Source organism: Amblyraja radiata, chromosome 4, assembly GCF_010909765.2.
Source record: "Amblyraja radiata isolate CabotCenter1 chromosome 4, sAmbRad1.1.pri, whole genome shotgun sequence".
In the NCBI taxonomy this organism is placed as follows: Eukaryota; Metazoa; Chordata; class Chondrichthyes; order Rajiformes; family Rajidae; genus Amblyraja; species Amblyraja radiata.
Genome location: NC_045959.1, coordinates 83,614,061 through 83,640,870, shown reverse-complemented (window position 1 = coordinate 83,640,870; position 26,810 = coordinate 83,614,061). Strand labels below are relative to the sequence as shown.

Sequence of the window (26,810 nt, the reverse complement as noted above, 5' to 3'; positions counted from 1 at the left end):
AAGGCTAATTACAAAGGGTATCATTGAAAAAACCAAACATGAACCCTTGGAATTTGTGGACGTCGCATCATCATTGACTTAACTTCACTAAATATGTTTGTTAAATATATACATTTCAAAATGGAAACGTTTGTAACTGCCAAACAACTGATTTCCAAAGGATACTTCATGGCAAGCATCGACCTTAAAGATGCTTACTATTCAGTACCCATTCAAAAGGATCATCGCAGATACCTGAAATTTACCTGGATGGGGCAACTATGGCAGTTTAAAGTGTTGCCTAATGGTTTAACATCAGCCCCAAGATTATTCACCAAGATACTAAAACCAGCCTTGGCAATATTAAGAAAACAAAAACATATTGTCATGGCATATCTTGATGATATCTTAATAGTAGGCAAAACCATGGAATTGGCTAAATCAGCTGTGTCAGCTACCAAACATTTGTTTGAAACCTTGGGATTTGTCTTACATCCAGATAAATCTAAGTTGACGCCATCCACAACCATGGACTATCTGGGATTCACAATTAACTCAGTCCACATGTCTGTAACTTTGTCAAAAGACAAAGCAGCAGAATTGGCACAAACATGTAACAATTTAATGGTCAACGATCGACCAACCATTTGACAAGTGGTGAGAGTAATTGGAAAGATGGTAGCAGCATTTCCAGCTACACAATTTGGACCTCTGCACTATCAAAATTTACAAAGAGCAAAAGTGCAGGCATTAAAACGACATGCAGGTCACTTTGACCGAGTCATGAAATTACCCACTGAAGCAATATCAGAGCTACAGTGGTGGGTAGAGAACATTTGGCATAGTTCCAGCCCTATCATCATCGTTAACCCTACGTTAATTATTCAAACAGATGCCAGTGCTCAAGGCTGGGGAGCAACTAATTCCATATGCAGCACAGGTGGAAGATGGACTAACCTAGAGTCATCGTTACTACTTACACTGGGCATAAATTATCTGGAAATGTTGGGTGCATTTTATGGATTAAAAGCATATTCAACAAATATGCATCACTTGCATGTTCGATTACAAATAGACAATACTACGGTGTTGGCCTATATTAACCATATGGGCGGCGTAAAATCGATATCATGTGACAAATTGGTCAACACAATCTGGCAATGGTGTGTCGACAGACATATTTGGCTATCAGCAACTTACCTGCCAGGTAAGCTAAATACAGTGGCAGACACCAGGTCACGCAAATTCAATGATAACACCGAATGGATGTTAAATCCCAAAGTATTTGCTAAAATTACAAAGCAATATAGCACGCCAGATATCGATCTATTTGCATCCAGACTAAATCACCAGGTTCCTATGTATGTCGCTTGGGAACCAGACCCTGAGGCAGCAGCGGTAGATGCGTTCACGCTGGACTGGGGAAAATTTTTCTTTTATGCATTTCCTCCCTTCTGCCCCATCAGTCAGGTACTACGCAAAATACAAATGGACTCTGCTTCAGGTATTTTGATAGTACCCGACTGGCCTACACAGCCATGGTTCCCAGTGCTCCTCGACATGGTCGTCGAGACCCCAATGACTTTCCCCAGTAGCCCAGAATTGCTAACCCACCCAGTATCTGGCATAAGGCACCCATGCCACGATAAAATTAAACTCCTGGGTTGCAGATTTTGAAAAGGCCTCTGCTGGGCCTGGGATTGTCAGAAAACACCATCAACACCATGACAGCATCCCACCGTGTATCCACAAGGAAACAATACTTGTCAAGTATCAAGAAGTGGGAAAAATACTGTTCGGATACAGGAACCACTTACTCAACCACAACAGTAACCAATGTACTGGAGTTCCTGGCAGGCCTTCACCACAATGAAGGACTCAGCTACAGCGCCATTAATACAGCCAGAAGTGCTCTGTCAGCCTATTTATTTCAGGCACCAGGACAACAGGCCATGGGATCCCACCCGCTGGTGATCAAGCTCATGAGAGGGATATTTAACTCCAATCCCCCTAGACCAAGGTACACCCAAATCTGGGATGTCAGTGTGGTCCTGACATACCTTAGGGGATGGTCACCAGCTAGGTCCCTCACCCTGGAACAATTAACTCTGAAGACGGTCATGCTGATGGCACTTGTGTCAGCACAAAGAGTCCAGTCACTTCACCTATTACGATTGGACAACTGGTTGTAACACCAGACCATGTCTCATTTACTATCCAGGGGCTGGTCAAACAGAGCAGGCCAGGAACATCAAACCCAGTCATGGAATTCCGGGCTTACCCACCAGAACCATGGTTATGTGCCATGACCCACTTACTGAACTATATTGACACAACTAGAATCCCTCGAGGGAGAGAAAAAGCCTTATGGGTCAGCCACAAGAAACCTCATGGTCGGGTGACGAGCCAAACCATTTCAAGATGGCTCAAGCAGGTGCTGAAAGCCGCTGGTATAAATACTAACGTGTATAAATCTCACTCCACCAGGGCAGCATCCACGTCGGCGGCTAAGAGAATGGACGTACCAATAGACCACATCCTGGCTACAGCGGGGTGGTCTGGGGAAAGAACGTTTCGAACTTTTTATAATAAGCCGTTGCAGAACCTGCATCATTTGCAGAAAAAATATTAGAATCTGCAAATATATAATTTAGCCCGGGGGAGCAATTTGTTTTTTTTTATTGTTTAATAAACACCATTATTGTTTTCATAAACAGATTCATGGTTGATTACGATAACATACTTCCTCCCTCGAACGACTTCGGCAGTGAGTGAAGTATGAACTGTTACACGGTTTGAAATCACAGAGCTTTAAAATCTTCACGTAGTCACTCACGTGACTCCAAAGTAAAATAGTAAGATTAAACGAGAACTTACCAGTTTGAAGTTTGATCTGTATTTTATGAGGAGTTACGATGAGGGATTACGTGCCCTCCGCTCCCACCCTCAATAATAGAGATCAACTGGTATTTAAGCTCTCCTTTTCTTTACTATATTTATTTCAATTATTGTGTCTTTCTGTGATTCCACACCGCTGCTTTGAAGTATGTCGCGCATGCGTGCTGGACGGGTTCTTCACGTAATCCCTCATCGTAACTCCTCATAAAATACAGATCAAACTTCAAACTGGTAAGTTCTCGTTTAATCTTACTATTGCAGTGCATTTATTTCAATGCAAGAGACCTAATGGGTAAAGCAGTTGAATAGGATCTCAGGGTGTGGATAGGTACTTGTGAGTAGGATGCTGTAGCTGTTATTGAAACCTGGCAGAGGGACAGGACTGGCAGCTTTATGTTCCAGGGTACAGGCACTACAGGAGAGATAAAAGAGGAGGGGGTGTTGCTTTATTGAAAAAGGATAATGTCAGGGCAACACTCTGAGATGACACTGCAGATGGTTCGTGCAGTGAGGTTATATGGATAGAGCTAAGAAATGAAAAGAGAATGATCACCTTGTTGGGAATATACTATTGGCCCCCAAAGAGACAATGGGAATTAGAAGAACAAATATGCCAAGAAATTGCAGGCAGCTGGAAGACTTTCAGCATTATCATGGTAGGGATTTTAACTTTCACAGTATAGACTGGGTCTGTCATAGTGCCAAGAGCTTAGACAGGATGGAATTTGTCAAATGTGTTCAGGATAGTTTTCTCAGGCAATATGTAGAGGACCCCCCAAGGGAAAGGGCAGAGCTTTCCTACTCTAAGGAAATTGGGATGGGCAAGTGACAGAAGTGTTAGCGGATGAGCGTTTTGGGAGCAATGACCACAGTTCTATTAGCTTTAATATAGTTATGGATAAGGACAGGACCGGCCCACAGTTAAAATTCTTAATTGGGACAAGGCTAACTTTGACAATAACTTGTTAGTCAATTGGAGTAGACAAAAAGCTGGAGAAGCTCAGCGGGTGAGGCAGCATTTATGGAGCAAAGGAATAGGTGACATTTCGGGTCGAGAGTCAATTGGAGTAGGTTGTTTGTGTGCAAGTGGGATGTTTTAAAAGTGTGATGACAAGAGGTCAAGGTACTTGATAGAGTAAAGGACAAGGCAGTGGGAAGCTAGGAACACTGGATGATGAGAGAAATTGAGCTCTAATTAGGAAAAACGAGGCATGGGCCAGCTAAAGGCAGCTGGGATCAAGTGTATCCCTGGATGGGTTTTGGGGACCGACGAGATAACGCTGGCAAAAATACTAAGGAGAACCCAAAGGGATTATATTACATTAAGGGAAAGCAGATAACTAGAGAGAGAATAGGGCTCCACAGAAACCAAAGCCGTCATCTCTGTGTGGAACTGCAGGAGATGGGCAAGGTCCTCAACTAGTATTTGTTTTTACTATGGAGAAATAACTAAAGACTGGAAAACTTTGGACCAGAGGGGCAACTTTTTCACTCAGAGGGTGGTGGGTATATGGATCGAGCTGCCAGAGGAAGTACTTGAGGCAGGTACAATAACAGTATTTCAAAGACACTTGGACTGGTACAGTTCAATGGTAGGAAACGTTGAGAGGGATATGGACTATAGGAGGGCTAGCTTGGTCCTTGGTTGGCATGGATGAGTTGGGCGAAGAGCCTGTTTCTGTGCTGTATGACTTTATGACTCCAAGTCATTTGTAAATTTTACATCACTGATCTTTAGCACGTATTCTTATGTACATTTTTGATTAGGGGTTTGAATAACTTTTCAGATCTGAATTTTAGCTTCTGGTTTCTTGAATATATTCTTCACACAGAAGGGTCCTGCGTTGTCATTGAGCCAATGCAGCGACATGCACTCCAGTAATAAGTCTGCCATTGGGGAGAGGTGTGGGGCGCTGTCAGGAGGTACAGGGAGAAGGATGGAAACTGCCCGTGGACACTGGCAGCCTCACACATCTTGCTTGGTGGATGCAGGTGACTGATTCACATCCTCCACCGAGAGATGGCCCATAGCCTGGAGCAAAACTAAAAAAGAAATTCACTTTTACCACCGTTCAAGGACATTTAATGGGAACGTTTCAACTGGCTTCACCACCATTTTAACCCAAGTGCTCCCCAAAGTTTTTACTTGAGTTAAGTCCGCAGTTTTTACTCGAAATTAGATTAGAAAATTCTTGTGCGTTACAAATTGCAAAGGATTCAATACGAATGTGTACGAATGCGTTACATTCACACGGGATCTGGAAGGTTGCGTCAATTGCCTGAGGCCTTGAACGAGTGGATTTAGAGAGGATGTTTCCACTAGTGGAAGAGTCTAAGATCACAGGGCACAACCTCAGAAATAAAGGATGTTTTCCCTGTAGGATGGAGATGAGGAGGAATCTCTTTTGTCCGAGGGTGGAGAATCTGTGGCATTCATTGCTACATATGGCTGTGGAGATCGAGTCTTCTGAACTCATAAACACATTTCACATCATATATGTTGATTATCTTATTATTGTCTTTTTACCTTACCAATGTCATTTTTATCTTATTTTATCCTTGTTATATTATTGCTGAGGTGACCCGTTGTACACATTTCATTGTACCGTTGACCCCGTGTTAACCTCCATATGACAAATAAAACAGAAACTGAAATTATATTTAGTGGAGATTGATAGGTTCTTGATTAGTAAAGTGCCTGTCCCACTGCGGCGACCTAATTGGCGAGTTAGAAGAGTTTGCCCTCGACTCATACTCGCAGCATGGTCGACACAAGGTCCTAGGAGGTCTTTGTAACTCTCCTTCATGCTCGAGAGTAGTCCCCGTGTACTCGAGGCCTCAGCTAGATCGCGGCATTTTTTTCAACATGCTGAAAAATGCCGGCGAGTAAAAAAGGTCGCCATGGAAAAAAAATCAATATTTTCTTACTCGTAGGTTTAGTCGACGTAGGTCGTAGTAGCTTGGCATGTTATTCATAGGTAATCGAAGGCAGTGTGTGTGTGTGTGTGTGTGTGTGTGTGTGTGTGTGTGTGTGTGTGTGTGTGTGTGTGTGTGTGTGTGTGCGTGTGTGTGTACGGTCGATCCGGCTCGCAATCCCATTACATCAACCAGACTCCCCACCATTGAGTCCATCTACATTTCATGCTGCCTCAAGAAAGTAGCCAACATATAATCAAAGACCTGGAGTAACTCAGCGGGCCAGGCAGCATCGCTGGAGAGGAATTTGACCTGGAGTAATTCAGCGGGCCAGGCAGCATCACTGGAGAGGAATTTGTGATGTTTCGGAATTAGACCTTTCTTCAGACGCAAAACATCACCCATTCCTTCTCTCCAGAGATGCGGCCTGTCCCACTGAGTTTAGCATTTTGTGTCAATCTTCGGTGTCTGCAGTTCCATCCTTCACATAATCAAAGACCTTCCCACCCCGATCATTCCTTCTCTCCCCTCCCCCCCCCCCTACTTCCAATGGGCAGAAGATGCAGAAACTTGAAAGCATGCCCCATCAGGAATAGCTTCTTCCTCTCTGTTATCAGGATTCTGAATGGTCCTTCGATTCTGATTCACCTCTTCCTCATTACAGACATTGGACTTTGTCTCTGGAAATGTTGTGCTCCAATGCTGAGAATTATATTCTGCACTCTCTATCATTCCTTTTACTCTACCTGTTGTGTCTGACTTGATTGTATTTATAAATTGTTTTATCCGATTTGATTGGGGAACATGCAAAAACATAGCCTTTCACTGTACATGAGTGCACATGACAATAATAAACCTAAACCATTGTAAAATCATGTTTTAAATACGGTTATATTTTATATTAAAGCCTTAGGGTTGAATTGCTGGTGATTCATCCATATGTTGAAATTCACGCTAGGTCCATCTGACCTTTCAGATTCTAGGTGGTGTAAGGCAAGAAAATATTCCAAAGCTGCTATGCTGTGGAACACACAGCAGGTGGCACTTTCTACCATTCTACTTCTGCATCAATTTGGCAAAAAACTTGTCACAGTATTTTAAGTGAACACAGATCATGAAATCAGTTTGAGTATTCATCAAATCCCCAAATTGGCAAAGAATGATGTACAGTGCATACCTCTTATAGATTTTGAAGTCGCATTTACAAACGCTTCAAGCTCCAGAGTCCTGGTTAATGTTCTCCCCACAGCTTCATTCAGAACCCGTCCATCTCCAGAATTCTGAGTGACCTGGCATAGAAAATGTGTCTCATTTTATATTCCATGCTTGTCCCATGGAGTCAAAACAAGAAAATAACAAACTTGCACTAATGTAGTGCCAAGAGTGAAGTCGTACATCCTCAGAAACAGGTCCCTTTGTCCACCATGTCAACCGCACATTAATCCTACATTAATCCAATTTATTCAATTCTTTCCTTATTCACATCAGCTCCACCCATCCTTTAACCCTTAATTTGGGCATTTATAGTGGCCAATTAGCCTACCAACACACACATAAAAAAGGATTTTGTTGTTGTCACTCGTCCTTGACCTTGGCCAAGACATCTAGTCTATGGTTTAGTTTTAGAGATACTGTACACCGTGGAAACAGCCCCTCTAGCCCAGCGGGACCACGCCGACCAATGATCACCCGTACAGTAGTTCCATCCTACAACCAAGGAATAATTTACAGAAGCCAATTAACCTATAAACCTGCATGTCTTTGTAGTGTGGGAGGAAACTTTAGCACCCAGAGAAAACCCACGTGGTTACAGGGAGAATGCACAAACTCCGTACAGCCAGTCAGGACCGAACCTGGGTCTCTGGCACTGTAAGGCAGCAATTCTACCTCTGTGCCACCGTGCTGTCCTGTGTATGAATATGGCTGACTAGAACAACTCATGTCAAAGTTCCTTCCATACAGCTGACAGAGGTGTACAAATGCATCAACGGTTCTTGATTTTCAAGGTTTTCTTTTCTTTGCATACTCCATTCTAGCTTCCTCTTATGAACGAGTGCTGCATTTTAACCATATAACCATATAACAATTACAGCACGGAAACAGGCCATCTCGGCCCTACAAGTCCGTGCCGAACAACATTTTTCCCTTAGTCCCACCTGCCTGCACTCATACCATAACCCTCCATTCCCTTCTCATCCATATGCCTATCCAATTTATTTTTAAATGATACCAACGAACCTGCCTCCACCACTTCCACTGGAAGCTCATTCCACACAGCTACCACTCTCTGAGTAAAGAAGTTCCCCCTCATGTTACCCCTAAACTTCTGTCCCTTAATTCTGAAGTCATGTCCTCTTGTTTGAATCTTCCCTATTCTCAAAGGGAAAAGCTTGTCCACATCAACTCTGTCTATCCCTCTCATCATTTTAAAGACCTCTATCAAGTCCCCCCTTAACCTTCTGCGCTCCAGAGAATAAAGACCTAACCTATTCAACCTTTCTCTGTAACTTAGTTGTTGAAACCCAGGCAACATTCTAGTAAATCTCCTCTGTACTCTCTCTATTTTGTTGTCATCCTTCCTATAATTGGGCGACCAAAATTGTACACCATACTCCAGATTTGGTCTCACCAATGCCTTGTACGATTTTAACATTACATCCCAGCTTCTATACTCAATGCTCTGATTTATAAAGGCTAGCATACCAAAAGCTTTCTTTACCACCCTATCTATATGAGATTCCACCTTCAAGGAACTATGCACGGTTATTCCCAGATCCCTCTGTTCAACTCTGTCCCTCTGTTTTAAGTGGGTACGTCAAACAGGCGATCCAGAAAACTGAAGCACCAGGAGGAAACCCACACAGTCACAGAGAGAATGTGCATCCTCCCGTCAGACAGCACCCAAAGTCAGAATTGAACAGTTTATTATACTGCAAGGCAGCGGCTCGACCAGCTGTGCCATCTCTGAATAAACATAGCAAAGTGCAGCCGAGAAACAGATCTTTCAGCCCACAATGTCCGTTAGTTAACCTAATCTTTTCTGCATGTGATCCAGATTCCTCCATTCCATGCATATCCATATGTCTATCCAAAAGCCTCTTAAATGCCACAATCCAATCTGCCTCCACCACCACTCCTGGCAGTACGTTCCAGGCACCCACCATTCTCTATGTAAAAAAATTGTCTCGCATATCTCTTTTAAACTTTGCCTCTTTCATCCTAATGATATGCCCTCTAGTCTTTGTCATTTCAACCCGAGGAGAAAGGATTTATCTACCCTATCAGGTTCTGCTGTACAAAGAGAATTAATAATGTGTGCTTGATCTATGTTGTGATCCTTTAATGACCCAGTATCAAGGTCTTTAGATACAGGTCCACCACCCATTTTCCGGCACCCTTGGTTCCAGAACCTTTCTGCATTATCCATTTTGCTGGATCATCAGAGGTCTCGAGAGGAGTCCGACTGTACGGAAACGGTCTGAAAGGGGAAGATGCTAGCATGAAGAGCAGCTTGCCTAGATGACGGGAGGACCGAGTGGCAATAAAGGGGGCTTTCTCTGATTGACTGCCAGTGACTAGTGTTGTTCCGCAGGGGTCGGTGCTGGGGCCGCTTCTCTTCACGTTGTATATTAATGATTTGGATGAAGGAATTGAAGCCATTGTGGCCAAGTTAGCAGATAACACAAAGATTGGTGGAGGGGTAGGTAGTGCAGAGAAACCAGGGACTCTGCAGAAGTACTTAGACAGGTTGACTCAGTGGGCTGACAAGAGGCAGGTGGAATACAGAATAGCAAAGTGTGGAGTCATGCAATTTGGTAGCTGGAATAAAGGAGTAGATTATTTCCTGGTGCTATAAGTTAGCAACTCTACCGCTGCGCCACTAGGGCCGCCCCAATTATTCAGTCAAATTTTGCACCTTGAATTGAGAATGGGATGAGGATTTATTTTGCTTTCAGCTTACCCTCCATTGTAAGTGACGGATGTCCGAGGCTAAAGCAAACATCTGTCCCTCCGCCTGCATGATGGTCGCAGTTGTGTTCCGCTTTGGTGACAAGGTCATCTGCAAGAAAACCAGTAAATTGGGTTATTTTTGGAGAATTCAAGCCATTCCTGTTTCCTTTCACATTCCAAAAGAATTGCGTTAATGGACTACTGTAAATTACACCCTTACATGGTAGAATCTGGGGCGGGGGGGGTGGGGGGGGGTTGATGGAAGACACAAAATGCTGGAATAACTCAGTGGGACAGGCAGCATCTCAGGAGAGAAGGGATGGATGACGTTTTGGGTTGAGACCCTTCATCAGATGGAACGTAGAGAGAATGGGATTAATGTAGGGTCAGTGCGAATGGGTGGCTAATGGTTGGTATGGACTCAGTGGGCTGACGGGCCTGTTTCCATGCAGTATGACTCTATGACATCAACTGATCACATCTTAATAGAGTAACCTTATGGTACAAAGCAAGGATTGTTGAGTGGGTCTCAAATGTAAATGCTAGGTTTTGTGGTGCGTAATTTGTATTAGTTAAGTTTACGAATGAATGAAAGACTCAAATTCATGTAATGCCCTTCATGACCATACGTTATGCCAGCTGGTTCTTCAGACACTGGGCTATATTTGAAGTACATTTATTGGTACAAGATGGGACGTGATAGTCGACTGAAACTCAGCAAAGTTCCAGACGACAACAACATGTAATGACTGAATTTAGCACAGTTGCTTGAATGATAAATATAGTCCAGGGCAGCATGAATAACTCCCAGCTGTTCCTCAAAATAGCATCTCATGATCTTTTGCACCCATCTGGCAGCTAAAAAGGACTCATTTAACATCTGATCCCACAGATGGCACCTTTAGGAATGGAGCAGACCCTCGGTATTACACTGGTGTCAGCCCAAATCACAGCATTCTCTCACTCAGTGGATTACAGTACAAGACATCGGCACATTTTGAGCTTTGTGTTTAGTGTTGGTCAACCTGCTATAGGAAGGACGTTGAGCTGGAATGAGTGCAGAGAAGATTTACGAGGATGTTGCCAGGACTTAAAGGGGTGAGCTACAGGGAGAGGTTGGGCAGGCTAGGAATTTATTCCTTGGAGCGCAGGAGGATGAGGGGTGATCTTCGAGTGATGCATTAGATCATGAGGGGAATAGATTGGGTGAATGCACAGAGTATGGGGAATCAAGAACCCGAGGACATCAGTTTAAGGTGAGGAGAAAAATCTAATAAATGCTTGAAGGGCAACTTTTCCAGAGGGTGGTGGGTATATGGAGGTAGATGAGGCAGGTACTATAACAACATTTAAAATACATTTGGGCAAGTAAATGGATCAGAAAGGTTTAGTGGGCTATAGGCCAAACATGGGCAGGTGGAACTAGTGTAGATGGGGCATCTTGGTCGGCATATGCAAGTTGGGCCGAAGGGTCAGTTTCCGTGCTGTCATTGATGACAACCATCAAGCAAGGGCCTGAGCACCTCAAGTGACTTTTCCTTCTGTTCCTTTTCATGCAGCTTTACATTAGAACCACAGGCTTTATTAAGATGGTATAGAAAATTAAAAGTTTTCAATCATAGTGACTGCTTCTTCATTGGAATCCTGCACCCTGTGTTTGTGAAATGGAACAGACTGCTTTTCCATATTGCACTTTTAAGGGGCTATCAATTATTGGCAGTAAAACTATCTTCAAGTTAAATTCACTGAATAAAATGTACAAGAACAATGCTTGCTCCCCATATAAATCACTTCTTACTTTGCAAACGTTGCCAGTGCTCCTGCAGCAAAATAAAACAATGGTGAATGTAAATGTTATGTCAAATTGAGTTCAATTATTTGCATAACAGGTTTGAAGTTTGAGTAGGGATTCACAAGAATATATGACATTAGCAAGTCTCTTGTTGTGAACTCTTTGAACAATCCCCATCCTCAGGATTGAGAGATGCAGCTGTTCCACATTAACTGGACTTCAGTAATTAAACCATTGACTCCCTATGAAAACTGCTGCCTCCGCGGTCTTCCCCTGAAATCATCTGTCTCATTTAACACTTACAGATCTGACAACATAAGGTCTGATCTATAGACTCTAGAGATACAGCGTGGAAACAGGCCCTTCGGCCCACCGAGTCTGCGCTGAGCAGCGATCACACCAGCCCTAACCTACATACCAGGGACAACTTATAGAAGCCAAATAACCTACAAACGCCCGTGTCTTTAAAATATGGAAGGAACCCGTACCCGGAGAAAACGTACGCTGTGGCGGCATTTCTGGAGGACATAGATAGGTAACAACATCTCTGGAGAACATGGATAGGATAGCACCATGTTCTCCAGAGATGCTGCCTGACATGCTGAGTTAATTTGGCACTTTGTGTCCTTCAGAGTAAATACATGTTCACTGCTATTCCAACATCTTGATTTTGATAGAATGTGGGTTATGGTAATTGGAAACCAGCTATTTATTCACAGAAATATTAATAAAAATAGCCAATGAAAAGAAGACTCCAAGGAGAACACTTTAAAACCTCACTGATCAATGTTTCATAAGTGACAATAACCAATAAATAAATACATCAATGCACTTATTTCAGCATACAGCCAAGGAAATTTGCTATCCATGTGGAGTTTGGTAATTGCTGGATTCATCTTGAATCCATCTATTCTGGCTATATTTTTTACTGGTGGCACTAGCAGAGCTGGGATATACTGTCCATTCTTAATGGCTCCTGAGGTGAATAGACAACCACATTGGTGGCTTTGGAGTCATATAAAGGCAGGTGGGGTAAGAATGACAGATCTTTAAGGGCGGCACAGTGGCACAGCGGTAGAGTTGCTGCCTTACAGCGCCAGAGAGCTGGGTTTGATCCCGACTACAGGTGCTGTCTGTTTGGAGTTAGAACTTTATTCCTGTGACTGTGTGGGTGTTCTCTGGGTGCCACGTCACAGAGACGTGTGGGTTGGTAAGTTCATTGGTCTTTGTAAATTAATCCACTCCTCATATGTTAACCCAACCCTCCTCTGGACCATCTCCACAGAAAGCAGCCAAGGTCAGAATCGAACATGAGTCTCTGGCGTTTTGAGGCAGCAGCTCTACCAGCAGCGCCACCGTGCCAGATTTATTTAACCAAACATACTTGAAGATAATAAGCTGCCAAGGTGGGCCTTGAATTCATGGTTCTGCAGCGTGCCAGTAAAGTAACCATTATAGTACTCCATCCACCATGCCAGCTTACCCAACATGTTATTATGTCCACAGCCTTAAAATGGTCATCTGGGTAAATTATCAGTGCTCTTTGTCAAAGTGGAAGGGAAATGTGCAACCTTTGTGCATATAAATTAGCCCCGGCAACATGCGAAGGCTGGCAAGTTTTAAGTAATTGGCTGGAATTGTTGCATTGCTAGTATTGTGTCAAACGGGAGGAGTGTTACATGAATGTTATCAGTTTGCAGGAACACTATACAATGCATCTAAACCAGTGGTCCCACCGTATCAGGGAGAAAGGCTGAAATTACAATCTAAACCTCTTTAGTGCCACTCAAGAGAAACATGTTTTGTTTGTAACCAGATGTAACCGTATGTAACCAGATTTAGACTGTAGACTTTAGAGATGCAGCGTGGAAACAGGCCCTTCAGTCCACTGAGTCCATGCTGACCAACAATCACCGTATACTAACACTATCCTACACATTAGGGACAATTTACAGAGGACAATTAACCTACAAACCTGAATATATTTGGAGCTTGGGAGGAAACCAGAGCACCCGAGAAAACCCATGCAGTCACAGGGAGAATGCACAAACGCCTTACAGACATCACCCATAGTCAGGATTGAACCTGGGTCTCTGTCACTGTAAGGCAGCAACTCTACTGCTGCGCCACTGTGTCGCACAGATATTTATATCTACAGATTTTAAAACAGAAATCCTATCGCTCCTGCTGCTCTCTCCGCTGCCCCCTCTTTCCTCCATGTGCTACCTCCTCACTCCTCGACTCACTGTCCCTTCCTATTCTACTCAGTGCCTCCCTTCATCATTACCTCTTCCTCCACGCTGCTCCTCTCATTCACTCACTGCCCCTCCCTTCTCCACTCACTGTTTTCTCTCCCATCCACTCACTGCCCGTCCATACTCCACATTTTCCCTGCCACTTACTGCCCTCTCTACCCTACAGTCACCGCACTCACCCCTCTCTGCACTAACCCCTCTCTGTTCCATTCACTGCCTTTCTCTCCTCCATTATTTGCGCACTTCCTACCCTACCCTAACAGCCACCACTCTCCTCTGCCCACTGCTCCCATTCAGAGTCCCCTTCCTTCCCCCACTCATGAGCACCTCCCCCACTCACCACCCGTTCCTTGACCCAATCACGACCCCTTCCCTCCCCCACCTCACGACCCCTTCCCTCCCCCACCTCACGACCCCTTCCTTCCCCCACACATGATTTCTTCTCTACCCCACTTACTGCTTTCTCTCTCCCCCACAATCTGCCATGTCCCAGCCACACTCTTGGTCTCTTTACTTCAAAGAGCAAGGAATCACGCCTAAATCGTTTCTCTGGTGGTACCTGGCTCAGCCTTTTAAATCAGAGCTGTTCTGAAAGGTCCTGACCACAAACATATCTAAGGGCAACCTAATCTAATTTCTTGGGTAATACTATAAAGAGGGTAATAGAGTATGGACCAGATACAGGCAGGTAGGATCATAAGAATAGCATCACAATTGATGCAGAACTGGTGAGCTGAAGGGCCTACTCCTTGCTCTATGTTCTGCGGGTTACCTGACAAATAACTACACTCCATGTAAACCTGATACATTTAGATTCCAAAAGCATGCAAAGACCTGTGTAAATAAATCATTTCCATCAATGTACTGCTGAAAAAATACATTGCTGTGCATATAAATCCTGTTTACCATCCCTCAATAAATTGTGCTACACATTTGTAATTTGCAAACACTATCACATGCCCCAGTCTACATTAATTTGATCTCAGGTAAACAGTATGTATCACTTTTAATATCTCACCTTGTAATTCTCAGTGATGCTTTTAATGGCAATGATGAGCTTATAAGGAGCCAGGTTAAACCCGGTCAGGTTAATTGCCGTCAGACCAGCTTCCAGATTTTCGAGGTCAGACAGCAAGAGTCCTGTGCAGCCATCATCACAAGCTGGGGGATTGAAGGATGTGAGATATTGAGAACCATAAATCTTAACATAAATCAAGAATCTCCAAACATCCCTGCTGCGATTTAGTTATTTTATCAATACAAGTGTTTTGTATTGATAAAATTACAATACATAAAAGGCAATTCATCCAAACATGCCTGTTTTAAACAAGCAGGCCTGGGATGGGTGCCTCCCTGGCTCAGTTTTAATTTTAGAGATAAAGCATGGAAACTGGCCTTCGGTCCACCAAGTCCGCACCAACCAGCAATCACCCATACAATAGTTCTATGTCATGCCAGTTTTGAATGCTACCCACTATGGGCAATTAACAGACACAAATTAACCTGCAAACCCGCATATCTTTGGAATGTGGGAGGAAACCAGAGCAACTGGAGATAACCTATGCTTTTTCAGGGAGAACATACAAACTCCGCACAGCACCTGTAGTCAGGGTCGAACCCAGGACTCTGGTGCTGTAAGGCAGCAACTCTACCGCTGTTGTCCACCAAGTTCAGTGTCGAGTAGGATTAGACGGGAGTATAAAACAGACCGGGCTCAAAACTGACTCATTCCTACTGAGTGTGTACAATCTAATCTAATGGCTTAAACTGCTACATTCACTTAAATAACATAGAACCCGCATGAAGAGAGCTGGACTCATCTGAAAGTTTCTTTGAAAGTAGGCTGTCTTCTCTTTCGGACTTTGCTGTTTAATGTGCTACGCTTGGGGCAAGTTTCTATCCACAGTTGAACTTCAGGCGATTTATGACTGGGCGATAATATAAAATGCACCACATCAGCCAAACATTGCACATCTCCTGATTTTTATTTCAACCTCAATAGAAACGGCCTCCCTCTGATATCATCCAACTATCTGTATCCCAGTAGATCTTTCCTTTTTTTGCATCACAGCTGAAAAAATCAGGTTCAGCCTTCCCTATTTGGGTTCTTAAAGTCATGGAATCAAACAGCAGAGAAACAGCCCTTCAGCCCAGCAAGGCCATGCTGACCATCAAGCACCCATTTAAACTAATTCTAGATTTTATACTCCCCATAATACTATCAGCCCCTGCAAGATTCGACAAATCACCCATACACAAGGGCAATTTAAAGTGGCCAATAAACCTGTTAGCATATCTTTGAGATGAGGGAGGAATCTGGAGCACCAAGGAAACATACACGATTAAAGGCAGTAGAAACAAAGATCTGCAGATGCTGGTTAATAAAGAAAAGGACAGACAGTGCTGGAGTAACTCAGCAGATCAGGCAGTATCTCTGGAGAACATGGATAGGTGACGTTTCGGGTTGAGTCTGAAGAAGGGCCCTGACCTGAAACGTCACCTATGCATGTTCTCCAGAAATGCTGCCTGACTCACTGAGTTACTCCAGCACTTTATTCCTTTTGTGCATTAGCCAGCATCTGCAGTTTTTTGTTTCTACATTTGGACCGCACAGTAAGCAGGCAACTTGCGAAGATATACTCACAGATGCATTCACTGTCTACCAGCACGTGCTTGTGTTCACACTGATCACACAGACGACCCGTAACACCGGATTTGCAGACGCAATGGCCCAGCAGAGAATCGCAGTTATTGTGGACGGAGCCACTTGGATTACATTCACATTGATGGCATTTATCGCCTGGCTCACTTGGATTGCCATAGTAACTGGCAGCACATCTGGAGACACAGAGGGGCAAAGAATTATTGAGAAAAAAATCCACTGTTTCATATCAGTGTTCTGATCATTGAGTCAGAGTCATACAGCATGGAAACAGGCTCTTTGGCCCAACTTGCCCATGCCGACCAACATGCCCCAAATACACTAGTCCCACTTGTATGTGTTTGGCCCATAACCCTCTAAACCTGTCCGATCCATTTACAAGTATTTCTCATTTATCAAAACCCTGTAGCAAAATGGCCCATGTATTAAAAAGAGAGTGAATTGATTGAACAAAGACTTTGTTGAGCATAATTCTGAATAAAATTTGCATTTTGCAGGAACATCACAAAAGTAAATGTGCTGACTAGGTTTAGTTTTTCTCATTAAATAATAGTGCTAGTTGCTGTACACTCTGATTAATGCAAGGCATTTTCATCTTAAAATTATACGGTTGATTTATACCGCTGATAAAATTGTCAGCCCCACATCTAAACAGGCTGCAAACGCATGGAAAGGCAGTAGCAATGTCGTGCAATAATGAAACCAACCTTTCACAGTGCTGTCCTTCATAGCCGGGCAGGCAGGCATTACAGCGGAAATCATTTACACCTTCTAACACACACGTGGGGCTAAAACTGGAGAAAGAAATAGGACAGACAAACTCACGTCAATGCAAAATGGATACACAAGGAAATCCAGATGCTTGTATCTTGAGTAGAACACAATATGCTGGAGTAACCCAACAGGTCAGGTAGCATCTATGGAATAATTGGACAGGAGTTCCCCCCACAGATGCTGCCTGACCTGCTGAGTTACTCTGGCACTTTGTGTTTTACCCCCCACAGATGCTGCCTGACCTGCTGAGTTACTCAGGCACTTTGTGTTTTACTTATGCGGAAGCAAAATACATTGCAAGTTTGCCAGAATTGAAACCCGTTTTTGAACAATTCTTTTAGGCTTATATTTATTATTGTCATGCGTATTGTGGTATAGTGAAAAGCTTTGTTTTGCATATTATCCAAGCAAATCACATAACACAATACATTAATACAATTGAACCGTACTCACATGTAACAGGTAGAGCAAAGGAAAAGACACAGAATGCAGAATATAGATCTCAGCATTACAGCGCAACAGTTCCAGAGACAAAGTCCAAAGTTCGCAATGAGATAAATGTGAATCTGACAGAACCCTGATTGTTCAGATGATCAGATTCCAATGTAAACTGAAAGGAAGACACCTTGGCTGTAAACAGATATTTTAGTTTAGTTTAGTTTAGTTTAGTTCAGAGAGGGGGCGCCGCAGGAGGGAGATGGCAGCCTTGCCGGCAGTCTGTTCGTTTTTTCATCCTTTTTGTTATTTTTAGCGTTTGTTTAAAGTTTGTTTTAATGTTCATCTGTTTGTTTTATGTATGGGGGGGGGGTAATTATTTCAGGTTCTTACCTTCCCGGAGTGGTGATCAAGTTTCGGATCACATTCTCCAGGCTCTGCGGCCTACCGTCGATGGAGTTGAAAAGCCGCCTCGGGCTGTCGTGATCCCCACCGCGGGGCATGGACTTACCATCGGAGTGGATTCCTTGCCTGGAGTCGCTCCCACCACGGCCTGCGGACTTACCATCAAGGGCTCGCAGTCTCGGATGAGGTTAGTCAGGAGTTCCAACGCCGCAGAAGTTTCGACCAGCCCCGACGCGAGGTTCGATCGCCCGGCACGGGGGAGCTGACAACCCCCCGATGCAGGAGTTGAACGCCTCCACACGGAGGGCCCGAACGCTTTCGGCTACGGGAGTCAAGACCGTCCCGTCAACGGGGGCTCGAGGCCCCCGACCAAGGAAGAACATAAGGGAAGGACTTGAACTTTATTTCGCCTTCCATCACAGTGAGGAATGTGTAGGAGTCACTGTGATGGACGTTTATGTTAAAATGTGTTTTTTGAGTCTGTTGCTTTTTAAAAAAATTGTATGACTGACCTGGCCAGTGAAATTTCACTACACCAATTGGTGTGACAATAAATGAACCTTATGAACCTTATGAGACACAGCGTGGAAACAGGCCCTTTAGACCAACGGTCGACCAGCGATCCCCGCACATTAACACTATCCTACACCCACTTGGGACAATTTTTACATTTACCAAGCCAATCAACCTACAAACCTGTACATCTTTGGCATGTGGGAGGAAACCAAAGATCTTGCAGAAAACCCACGCAGGTCACGGGGACAACGTACAAACTCCGTACAGACAGCACCCGTAGCCGGGATCCAACCCAGCATTCGCTGTAAGGCAGCAACTCTACTGCTGCACCACCGTGACCACCCTAAATATGGGAAGTACGGATTTATTTTGTACAGAATAATTATTTCCGCACTGGGATCTCTTTCTCTGGAGCATCAGAGGCTGAGGACAGACCTGAAATATATAAAATTATGAGAGGCATAGATAGGGTAGACAGTCAGAATCTATTCCCCAGTGTAGAACTGTCGAAGGCTGGAGACATCGTTTTAAGGTCAGAGGGGGAAAGTTTCAAGGAGAAGTGCGGAGCAAGTGATTTTACGCCGAGATTCATGGGTCCCTAGAATGCTCTGCTGGAATGGTTTAGTTTAATTTATTGTCACGTGTGCTGAAGTACAATGAAAAGCTTTTTGATGACTTTCCAGTCAGCGGAAAGACAACACGTGATTATAATTGAGCTATTTACAGTATATAGATACGTGATAAGAGAATAATGTTTAGTGCAAGGAAAAGCCAGCAACGTCCGAGCAAGGATAGTCCGAGGGTCACCAATGAGGTAGATAGTAGTTCAGCACTGCTCTCTGGTTGTGGTAGGATGATTCAGCTGCCTGATAACAGCTGGGAAGAAACTATCCCTGAATCTGGAGGTTTGTGTTTTCACACTTTACTTTTTACCTGATGGGAGAGGGGAGAAGAGGGAGTGGCCAGGGTGTAACTCGCCCTTGATTATGCTGTTGGCCTTACTGTGGCAGCACGAGGTATAAATGGAGTCAGTGGAAGGGAGGTGGTGGAAACAGATACAATAGTGGCTTTGAAGAGGCTTTTAGAAAGGCACATTAATATGTGGAGAATGCAGGGATATAGGTCACGTGCAGGCAGGTTTTTCCCCAGGGTGAAATGTCAAAAGAGTAGAGTGCATAGGATTAATGTAGGAGATATACTGGGCAAGTTGACTTTTACAAAGAGGTTGGTGCATAACTGGAATGAGCTGGTGGTGGAGGCAGATGTGATAGATGTATTTAAGAGGCTTTATGATAGGCACATCTAGCTAAATAATAGATGTAAAGTTTATGAGACTATTAGATAAGCAGGGAATGGAAGGGTGAGGATCATGTGCAGGCAGAGGAGATTAACTTGGCATTATGTTTTGCATGGACAATGTGGGCCGAAGATAGACACAAGATGCTGGGGTCACTCAGCGGGACAGGCACCATCTATGGAGAGAAGGGTTGAGACCTTTCCGCAGACTGTGCTGTATTGTCCTATGTTCCTCATCACATCCGATTATCCAGACGTTGTGTGCCGGAACACTGTGGAAATGCTTTCTCTTTCTCCTGGACAAGAAAAACCAACCTCTGCAAGTCACGGCAGCCTGCAGTCATAAATTACCTGCCAGAATTAGTCCTGGGGCAGGCACAGAGCGAGCAGTCATTGATGGATCCGTTTACTCTGCCGTAGTATCCTGAAGCACACAGCTCGCAGTGGTCACCCGCTGTGTAATCTCGGCATCCCTAGTTTAAAGAAGTAGAGAATCACAAGTAGATCAGCCTCACCCAGCAGGACATTGCCGTGGCTAGAATCATGCATTTCAATTGACTAAGCAAGGTGTAATGGAGTCGGTTCATGGGAACAAAATTGCCTGAATGAGACAGATGAGTTAACGCTCAAGCAATTAGACCCTGAGGAGCAATTTTTGTTAGAAATTAAAACCTTACTTATCCTTTTGTCAGATTGGCCAGGTTAACTAAATGAAGCAGTACTTGTTTGCTGACTGAAAAATCACAAATCTTGACATTGTTTAGTTTAGTTTAGTGATACAGCGTGAAAACAGGCCCTTCAGTCTGAAGAAGGGTATCGGCCCGAAACGTTGCCTATTTCCTTCGCTCCATAGATGCTGCTGCACCCACTGAGTTCTCCAGCACTTTTGTCTATCTTCTGCCGGCCCAGTTCTCACCGACCAGCGATCCCCGCACATTAACATATCCTACAGGCACTAGGGACAATTTACACTTATAGCAAGCCAATTACCCTACAAACCTGTACGTCTTTGGAATGTGGGAGGAAACCAAAGATCTCAGGGGAAAAAAACCATGCGGTCACGGGGAGAACGTATAAATTCCGTACTGACAGCACCCGTGGCCAGGATCGAACCCAGGTCTGCTGGCGCTGTAAGGCAGTAACTCTACCGCTGTGCCACCGTGCCGCCCTTGGTGTTAAGTTAGAAACTAATCCAACGGATAAACTGCAGGTGTAAGCTCATAAGATGGAACCTCTGAACCCTTTGAGTTATCTTGTATTCATTCACAGGATGTGGGTGTCATGGACAAGAAGTCCATTTATAATCATCACAAATTGCCCTGGAGAAGGCTGTAGTGGGGCAATGTTCAGCCTCTGTTAATCAGGCTGGGAAAGCTACTGCCTAATTATATCGCTATTAAAAAGTCATTTGGACAGGTACATGGATAGGAAACAATTAGAGGGCAGGTGGAACTGGTACAGATGGGGCATCTTGGTCGGCATGGACAAGTTGGTCCGAAGAGCCTCATTGCGTGCTAATGACTCAATATGTGGCAAATGGTCACCCTCTGAAAATCAACAGTAACAAAGCATGTTCAATTCAGGCACATTATGTTTTACGTGTGTCTGATGTGTGCCTTTTTGATACAACACGGCTGTTTAATTAATGCATGAAAACCTAATTCACGCGCAGTATTTTTTAAAGAGTGTGCTCAAAATGTTTTAAATATATATGCTTTATTTGCGCATTTGTTAATTATGTGCTGCTTTTCTGGAATGTAACACCTGTGTTGCTTAGTTTGTGAGCTGGGTCTAATCATTATTATAAATCTAATTGATGTATTATTTTCCGATCAAACACTGAAAAAAATCTTAGAACAACCACAGACTTATGAACGCCTTTGGGGGATAAGTTAACTGTAATGCTTTGAATATGTTTCATTCCTAAAAGGGAGACTCATTTTTAATTCACAAAGTCACTCTGTGGGCTTAACAGTAATCGATGCATTGTTAACATTGGATGTTTAATCCAAATAATATTAAAATAATCAAGCTAAAATTGATACTTTAAAACAGATATTTGCTCAAGAGAGCAGGTTACTGTCAAAAGCTATAATGCATTTTAGAATTCACCTGAGTTTAGTTTAGAAGTAGAGAATGGAAACAGGCTCATCGGCCCATCAAAACCAGTCCGGCCATCAATCTCCCATTCACACTAGTTCTATGTTATCCCACTTTCCCATCCACTCCCAACACACCAGGGACAATTTACAGAGGCCAATTAACCATCAAACCTGAACGTCTTTTGGATGTGAAAAGAAATTAGAGTACCCGGAGGAAGCCAACGTGGTCACAGTGAGACCATGCAAACTCTACACAGCCAGCACCCGAGGTCAGGATTGAACTTGGGTCTCTGACGCTGTGAGGCAGCAGCTTTATCAACAGTGCCACTGTGTCACCCTGTACAAATATTAGATTTGTACAGTCTCTTCATTAAAACTGCACCAGTACATCTGGTATCATCGGGGGGGAGGGGGGCAGGATTGAGGGGGAGAGGGGGAGGTGGCACTAGAGCCCCTTAGATGGATGGCCAGTGGCGAGAGAGATGGAGGGCTGGTGGCAGATGCTAAGGGGTGGTGGGGAAGAAACAAAGAGTCTGGGGCTGGCAGGGATGGATGGTCAGGGGTGGGGTGGTGAGCAACTAAACAGAAATATATCAAAAGCCTGCAGTGATAGATGGTTGGGGAGGCTGTACCATCCCAAACGGTTAACTTCCGTACATTTAAATTACAAAAAAATGTTTTTAATTGCACCCACGATCACAAAATATGAGGTCTGTGAAAATACTTTGTGAATTAATTGAGCATCAATTATACTTCCTTTTAAAAAATGACACCCCACAAATAAACAGCCCAGGTGCCTATATCTGAGTACTGTGTGCACCCTGCCTTTCCGCAAGAATGACTAAAGAAATTATTCATTGACGAGCTGCAAAAGATTTCCACAATCTAGCTTATTCTCTGCTTTCATAGACTAAAAGAGCAAAGGCTCTGAATGTATTCACCACTAGTTGCAACCTACTTGACATTTGCCTGTATCAAGGTCACAGACAGAACTGTGGTTGTGGCATTGGCACGAAATACAGGCCCGATCGAGTGGGTGAGGCCCATTCGCAATCTTCTGCCGATAAAATCCTGGAGCACATTCCTTCAAAAGAAGAAGACAAAAAGGTTTTATATACAGACATACTGATGAGCAAGAGGATGACATTTTTACATACTCCTTCTAGCTGGGAAAATGGAAAGGATGTTTTGGTTGTCCTTTCGGTGTCTAAATGGCACAGTGGCACAAATTCTTTGGGGCCGCGCGTGCGCACACACACACACGCGAGGCCTCAGCTGTGTACCCTGTGGACGATAACATCGGGAGCTGACCTGGTTGGTGACCGACTCCGAACTCCAGCAACAGCAGTTTCGTCTGCCCTGAATCGTGGGGCTTCAATCGGCCCATTCGCGGGGTTTCATCGCCTGGCGCAGCTTAAAACCGGCCGGGAGCCTCGATCGCCTCGACGCAGCAATTTGACGGCGGGGCGGTGGAAGATCCCGCGGCCAATTTTAAGCCGCACCGGGTGAGGAAAGGCCCCGCGAACGGGCCAATTCAAGCTCCACTCTGTGATCTTTGCTCCACCAGGATGTCTCCCTCCTCCAATCACCGCGCTCTATCCTCAGTCCCACCCCCCTACTTCCGCCTCTGACTGACACGTCCCTCCTCCAATCATCTCGCTGAATCATCATGTCCCGCCCCACCATTGGCTGCTGAACGACGCCTCTCTCGTCCAATCGGCGCCCTCGATCATCAGTCCCACCCCCACTGTCTCGCGGGAAGCAGAGATTTTTAATAGATTATTTTATCACCGAATTTCAAAATCCGGATTATAAAACATGGGGAAGGATTATCCCCCACCTCACAAAACATGTCCCCCCTGTCCCCCCCCCCCCCCCCCCCAGGTATTTCCACTCATGCCTGGGCTTGATCTTGACCACGGGTGCTGTCTGTATGGGGTTTGTACGTTCTCCTTGTGAGACTACCTACCACACTCCAAATATGTATAGGTTTGTAGGTTAATTGGTTTCGATAAAATTGTGAAAATTGTTCCTGGTGTAGAGTGTTAGTATACGGGATGATCGCTGGTCGGTGTGGACTGGGTGAGCTGAAGGGCGTTCGCAATCTTCTGACCGATGTGCATGTAACAACCACTGAGCCGTGACTCAATGGATCACTGAAGGACCATGGGTCAAACATTTTAATTAGTGGTTCACTTGGGCTTTGATTCTGAAGAACTGTCTCCCTTCCTCTGCCTTTCCTCCCTCCTCTCATCATTATAGACATCCAAACTTGGCGATTTCACAATCATACCACAAGTACAAAATACTGAGAATGCCAGAAATCAGAAATATTAAACACAAATGGTGGAAATACTCAGTAAGCCACAATGTCTGTAATTTGTTAAGTCACAATACAAAGGTTGTGGAAGATCAGCAAATACTTTACAATTTTCATAATTCCAATGAGGTGATTCAAAGTAGCTCAACACATTCTAGTTGCAGTGTCATCAGAACTATGATAGATAAACCATCACAATTTTCACTGCATAAAGCAAATGCTTCAGCTTTCTGAAGCTAATAAAGAGCTGACTTGCCCTTTTCTTTGCATTTATGTTAACAGCTGCCAAGTAATTGAAAGTTAGTGAGCAAGTTCTCTATACATTCCTAGTCAGATATCCACATCTTTCGTATGACCAGAAACTGCTAAAGAGCTGTAACCGCCCGTTATGCTGTATATATTTCATTGAGGAGAATGAAAGGGAAATATCATTCATACGTAACATCAATTAGAGTAGATTCATAGGCTTATAAAGGTATATGCCTAACTATGCTAATTGTATTTACCTGCGCTTGGCCCATATGCTGTAAATCTTCCCTATCTTATTTACGCCTTTATTATTTTATAGTAACACATGTAGACAGAGAGATAAACAAAGTAAATGGTATGTTTAGTTTAGAGATACAGTGTGTAAACAGACCCTTTGGCCTACTGAGTAGGCGCTGACCAGCGATCACCTGTACACTAGTTCTATCCAGCAGGCTAGGGACAATTTACAGAACCCAATTAACCTCCAAACCTGCAGGTCTTTGGAGTGTGGGGGAAACTGGAGCACCCAGAGAAAACCCACGTGGTCACAGGGAGAACGCGTAAACTCTGCACGCTTGTCTTCATCAGTTAGGGTATTGAGTATAAGGATCAGGAGATCATATTGCAGCATTATAAAATGTTAGTTATACCGCATTTGGAGATCTGTAAATTTTGAAATTCTCTTCCCAAGAGAATTGTAAAAGTTCATTTTCTGAACATAATCAGAAGTAATCAATAGATTTTTGGATATGAAGGAATTAAGGGATGTTTGGTGGTTAGATGGAAGTGCCATTGAAATAAAAAATCAGCAACGATCCGAAAGAATATCAGATGGGCCAAAGGGCTTCCTCTTGCTTCTGATTGTTATATTCCTGTATAAAAGTGCGGAGTAATCTGTACCTGGCATGAGAGGCCTGCGTATCCCGATGGACAGTCACAGATCTCAATCTGACTTGCACGTTCCCGACCTGCATGAGTTCCATCTTCCTCCATCGCAATGTCCATCGAGATATTCAAAATTCTGGGAAGTGGGAACAGATATGTTAACCAGGCTTTATTCAACCCTTTGATTAGAATTATCAGGCAATAAGGTTTGGTAAAGTTAGAGTCATGCAGCAAGGAAACAGGCCCTTTGGCCCAACTAATCTATGTTGACCAAGATGCCCAATCTAAAATAGTCCCCCCCGCGTTTGGCCTAAATCTCTTTACACTTTCACATGGACACACATCCTTCTGCCCAGCTCATCCATGCCGACCAAGATGCCTATCACAAGATAGGCACCTTTAGGAAACAGTGGTTTCCCTCTCCCATCATAGGTTAGACCCTTATTCGTGTCTCCTCAGTATCCTGCAGCTCTGCCCTTGCTCCCCCTCCCCCAAGTCACAACATAGGCAGTCCCCCTAATCCTTACCTCTCACCCCATCAGCCGTTGCATACAGCACCTAATCCTCCAAAATTTTCGCCACCTCCAACCGGATCCTAACACTAGTGATATCTTCCCATCTCCACCCTTTTCCACCTTCCCTCCGCAACTCTCTGGTTAACATCCATCCCACCCAAACCACCTCCTCCCCAGTTACTTTCCCCTGCAATCACAGAAGATTCAACACCAGTCCCTATACCTCCTCCCTCTACTCTGTCCAGGGACCCTGACAGTCCTTTCAGGTGAGGCAGAGGTTCACTTGCTCCTCCTCAAACCTCATCTACTGTATCTATTGTTCAAAGTGTGGACTCTTGTACATCGGCGAGGCCAAACGTAGACTGGGCGATCGTTTCGCTGAACACCTTCGCTCAGTCCGCCTGAGCCTACCTCCCGTTGCTAAACACTTAAATTCTCCTTCCCATTCCCACACAGACCTTTCTGTCCTAGGTCTCCTCCATTGTCAGAGTGAGGCTAAACGTAAATTGGAGGAACAGCATCTGATATTTCGCTTGAGCAGCTTACAGCCCAGCGATAAGAGTTTTGATTTCTCTCACTTCCACTAGCTTCTCGGTTTCACCCAACAAAGAGCTAACAATGGCCTGTTTCCTTTATCATCGTTTATATTTTTGCATATCTTTCATTCATTGTTCTTTATCTCTCTACATCATCGTCTATATCCCTCGTTTCCTTTATAACAAGTCTGAAGAAGGGTCTCGACCCGAAACGCCACCCATTCCTTCTCTCCAGAGATGCTGTTTGTGCTGCCGAGTTACTCCAGCTTTTTGTGTCTATCCTAAGATACTGATGGAGAGGCAAAGGAGGACTTTGCTGGGACT

General features: G+C 44.1%; 1 protein-coding gene across 1 annotated transcript in view; it reads right to left on the bottom strand.

The window, feature by feature from the left end:
• The window catches only part of lama1 (laminin subunit alpha 1), a 295,280-nt gene that overhangs the window by 97,652 nt on the left and 170,818 nt on the right, over positions 1-26,810 (bottom strand). The window contains exons 28-35 of the mRNA XM_033019870.1: positions 25,451-25,571; positions 22,940-23,065; positions 20,231-20,352; positions 17,161-17,247; positions 16,436-16,629; positions 14,810-14,952; positions 9,755-9,853; positions 6,971-7,082 (exon numbers count right to left, since the gene is read on the bottom strand). Of these exons, the coding sequence (XP_032875761.1) occupies positions 6,971-7,082; positions 9,755-9,853; positions 14,810-14,952; positions 16,436-16,629; positions 17,161-17,247; positions 20,231-20,352; positions 22,940-23,065; positions 25,451-25,571 (1,004 nt within the window). The remainder of the gene's footprint in view (positions 1-6,970; positions 7,083-9,754; positions 9,854-14,809; positions 14,953-16,435; positions 16,630-17,160; positions 17,248-20,230; positions 20,353-22,939; positions 23,066-25,450; positions 25,572-26,810) is intronic.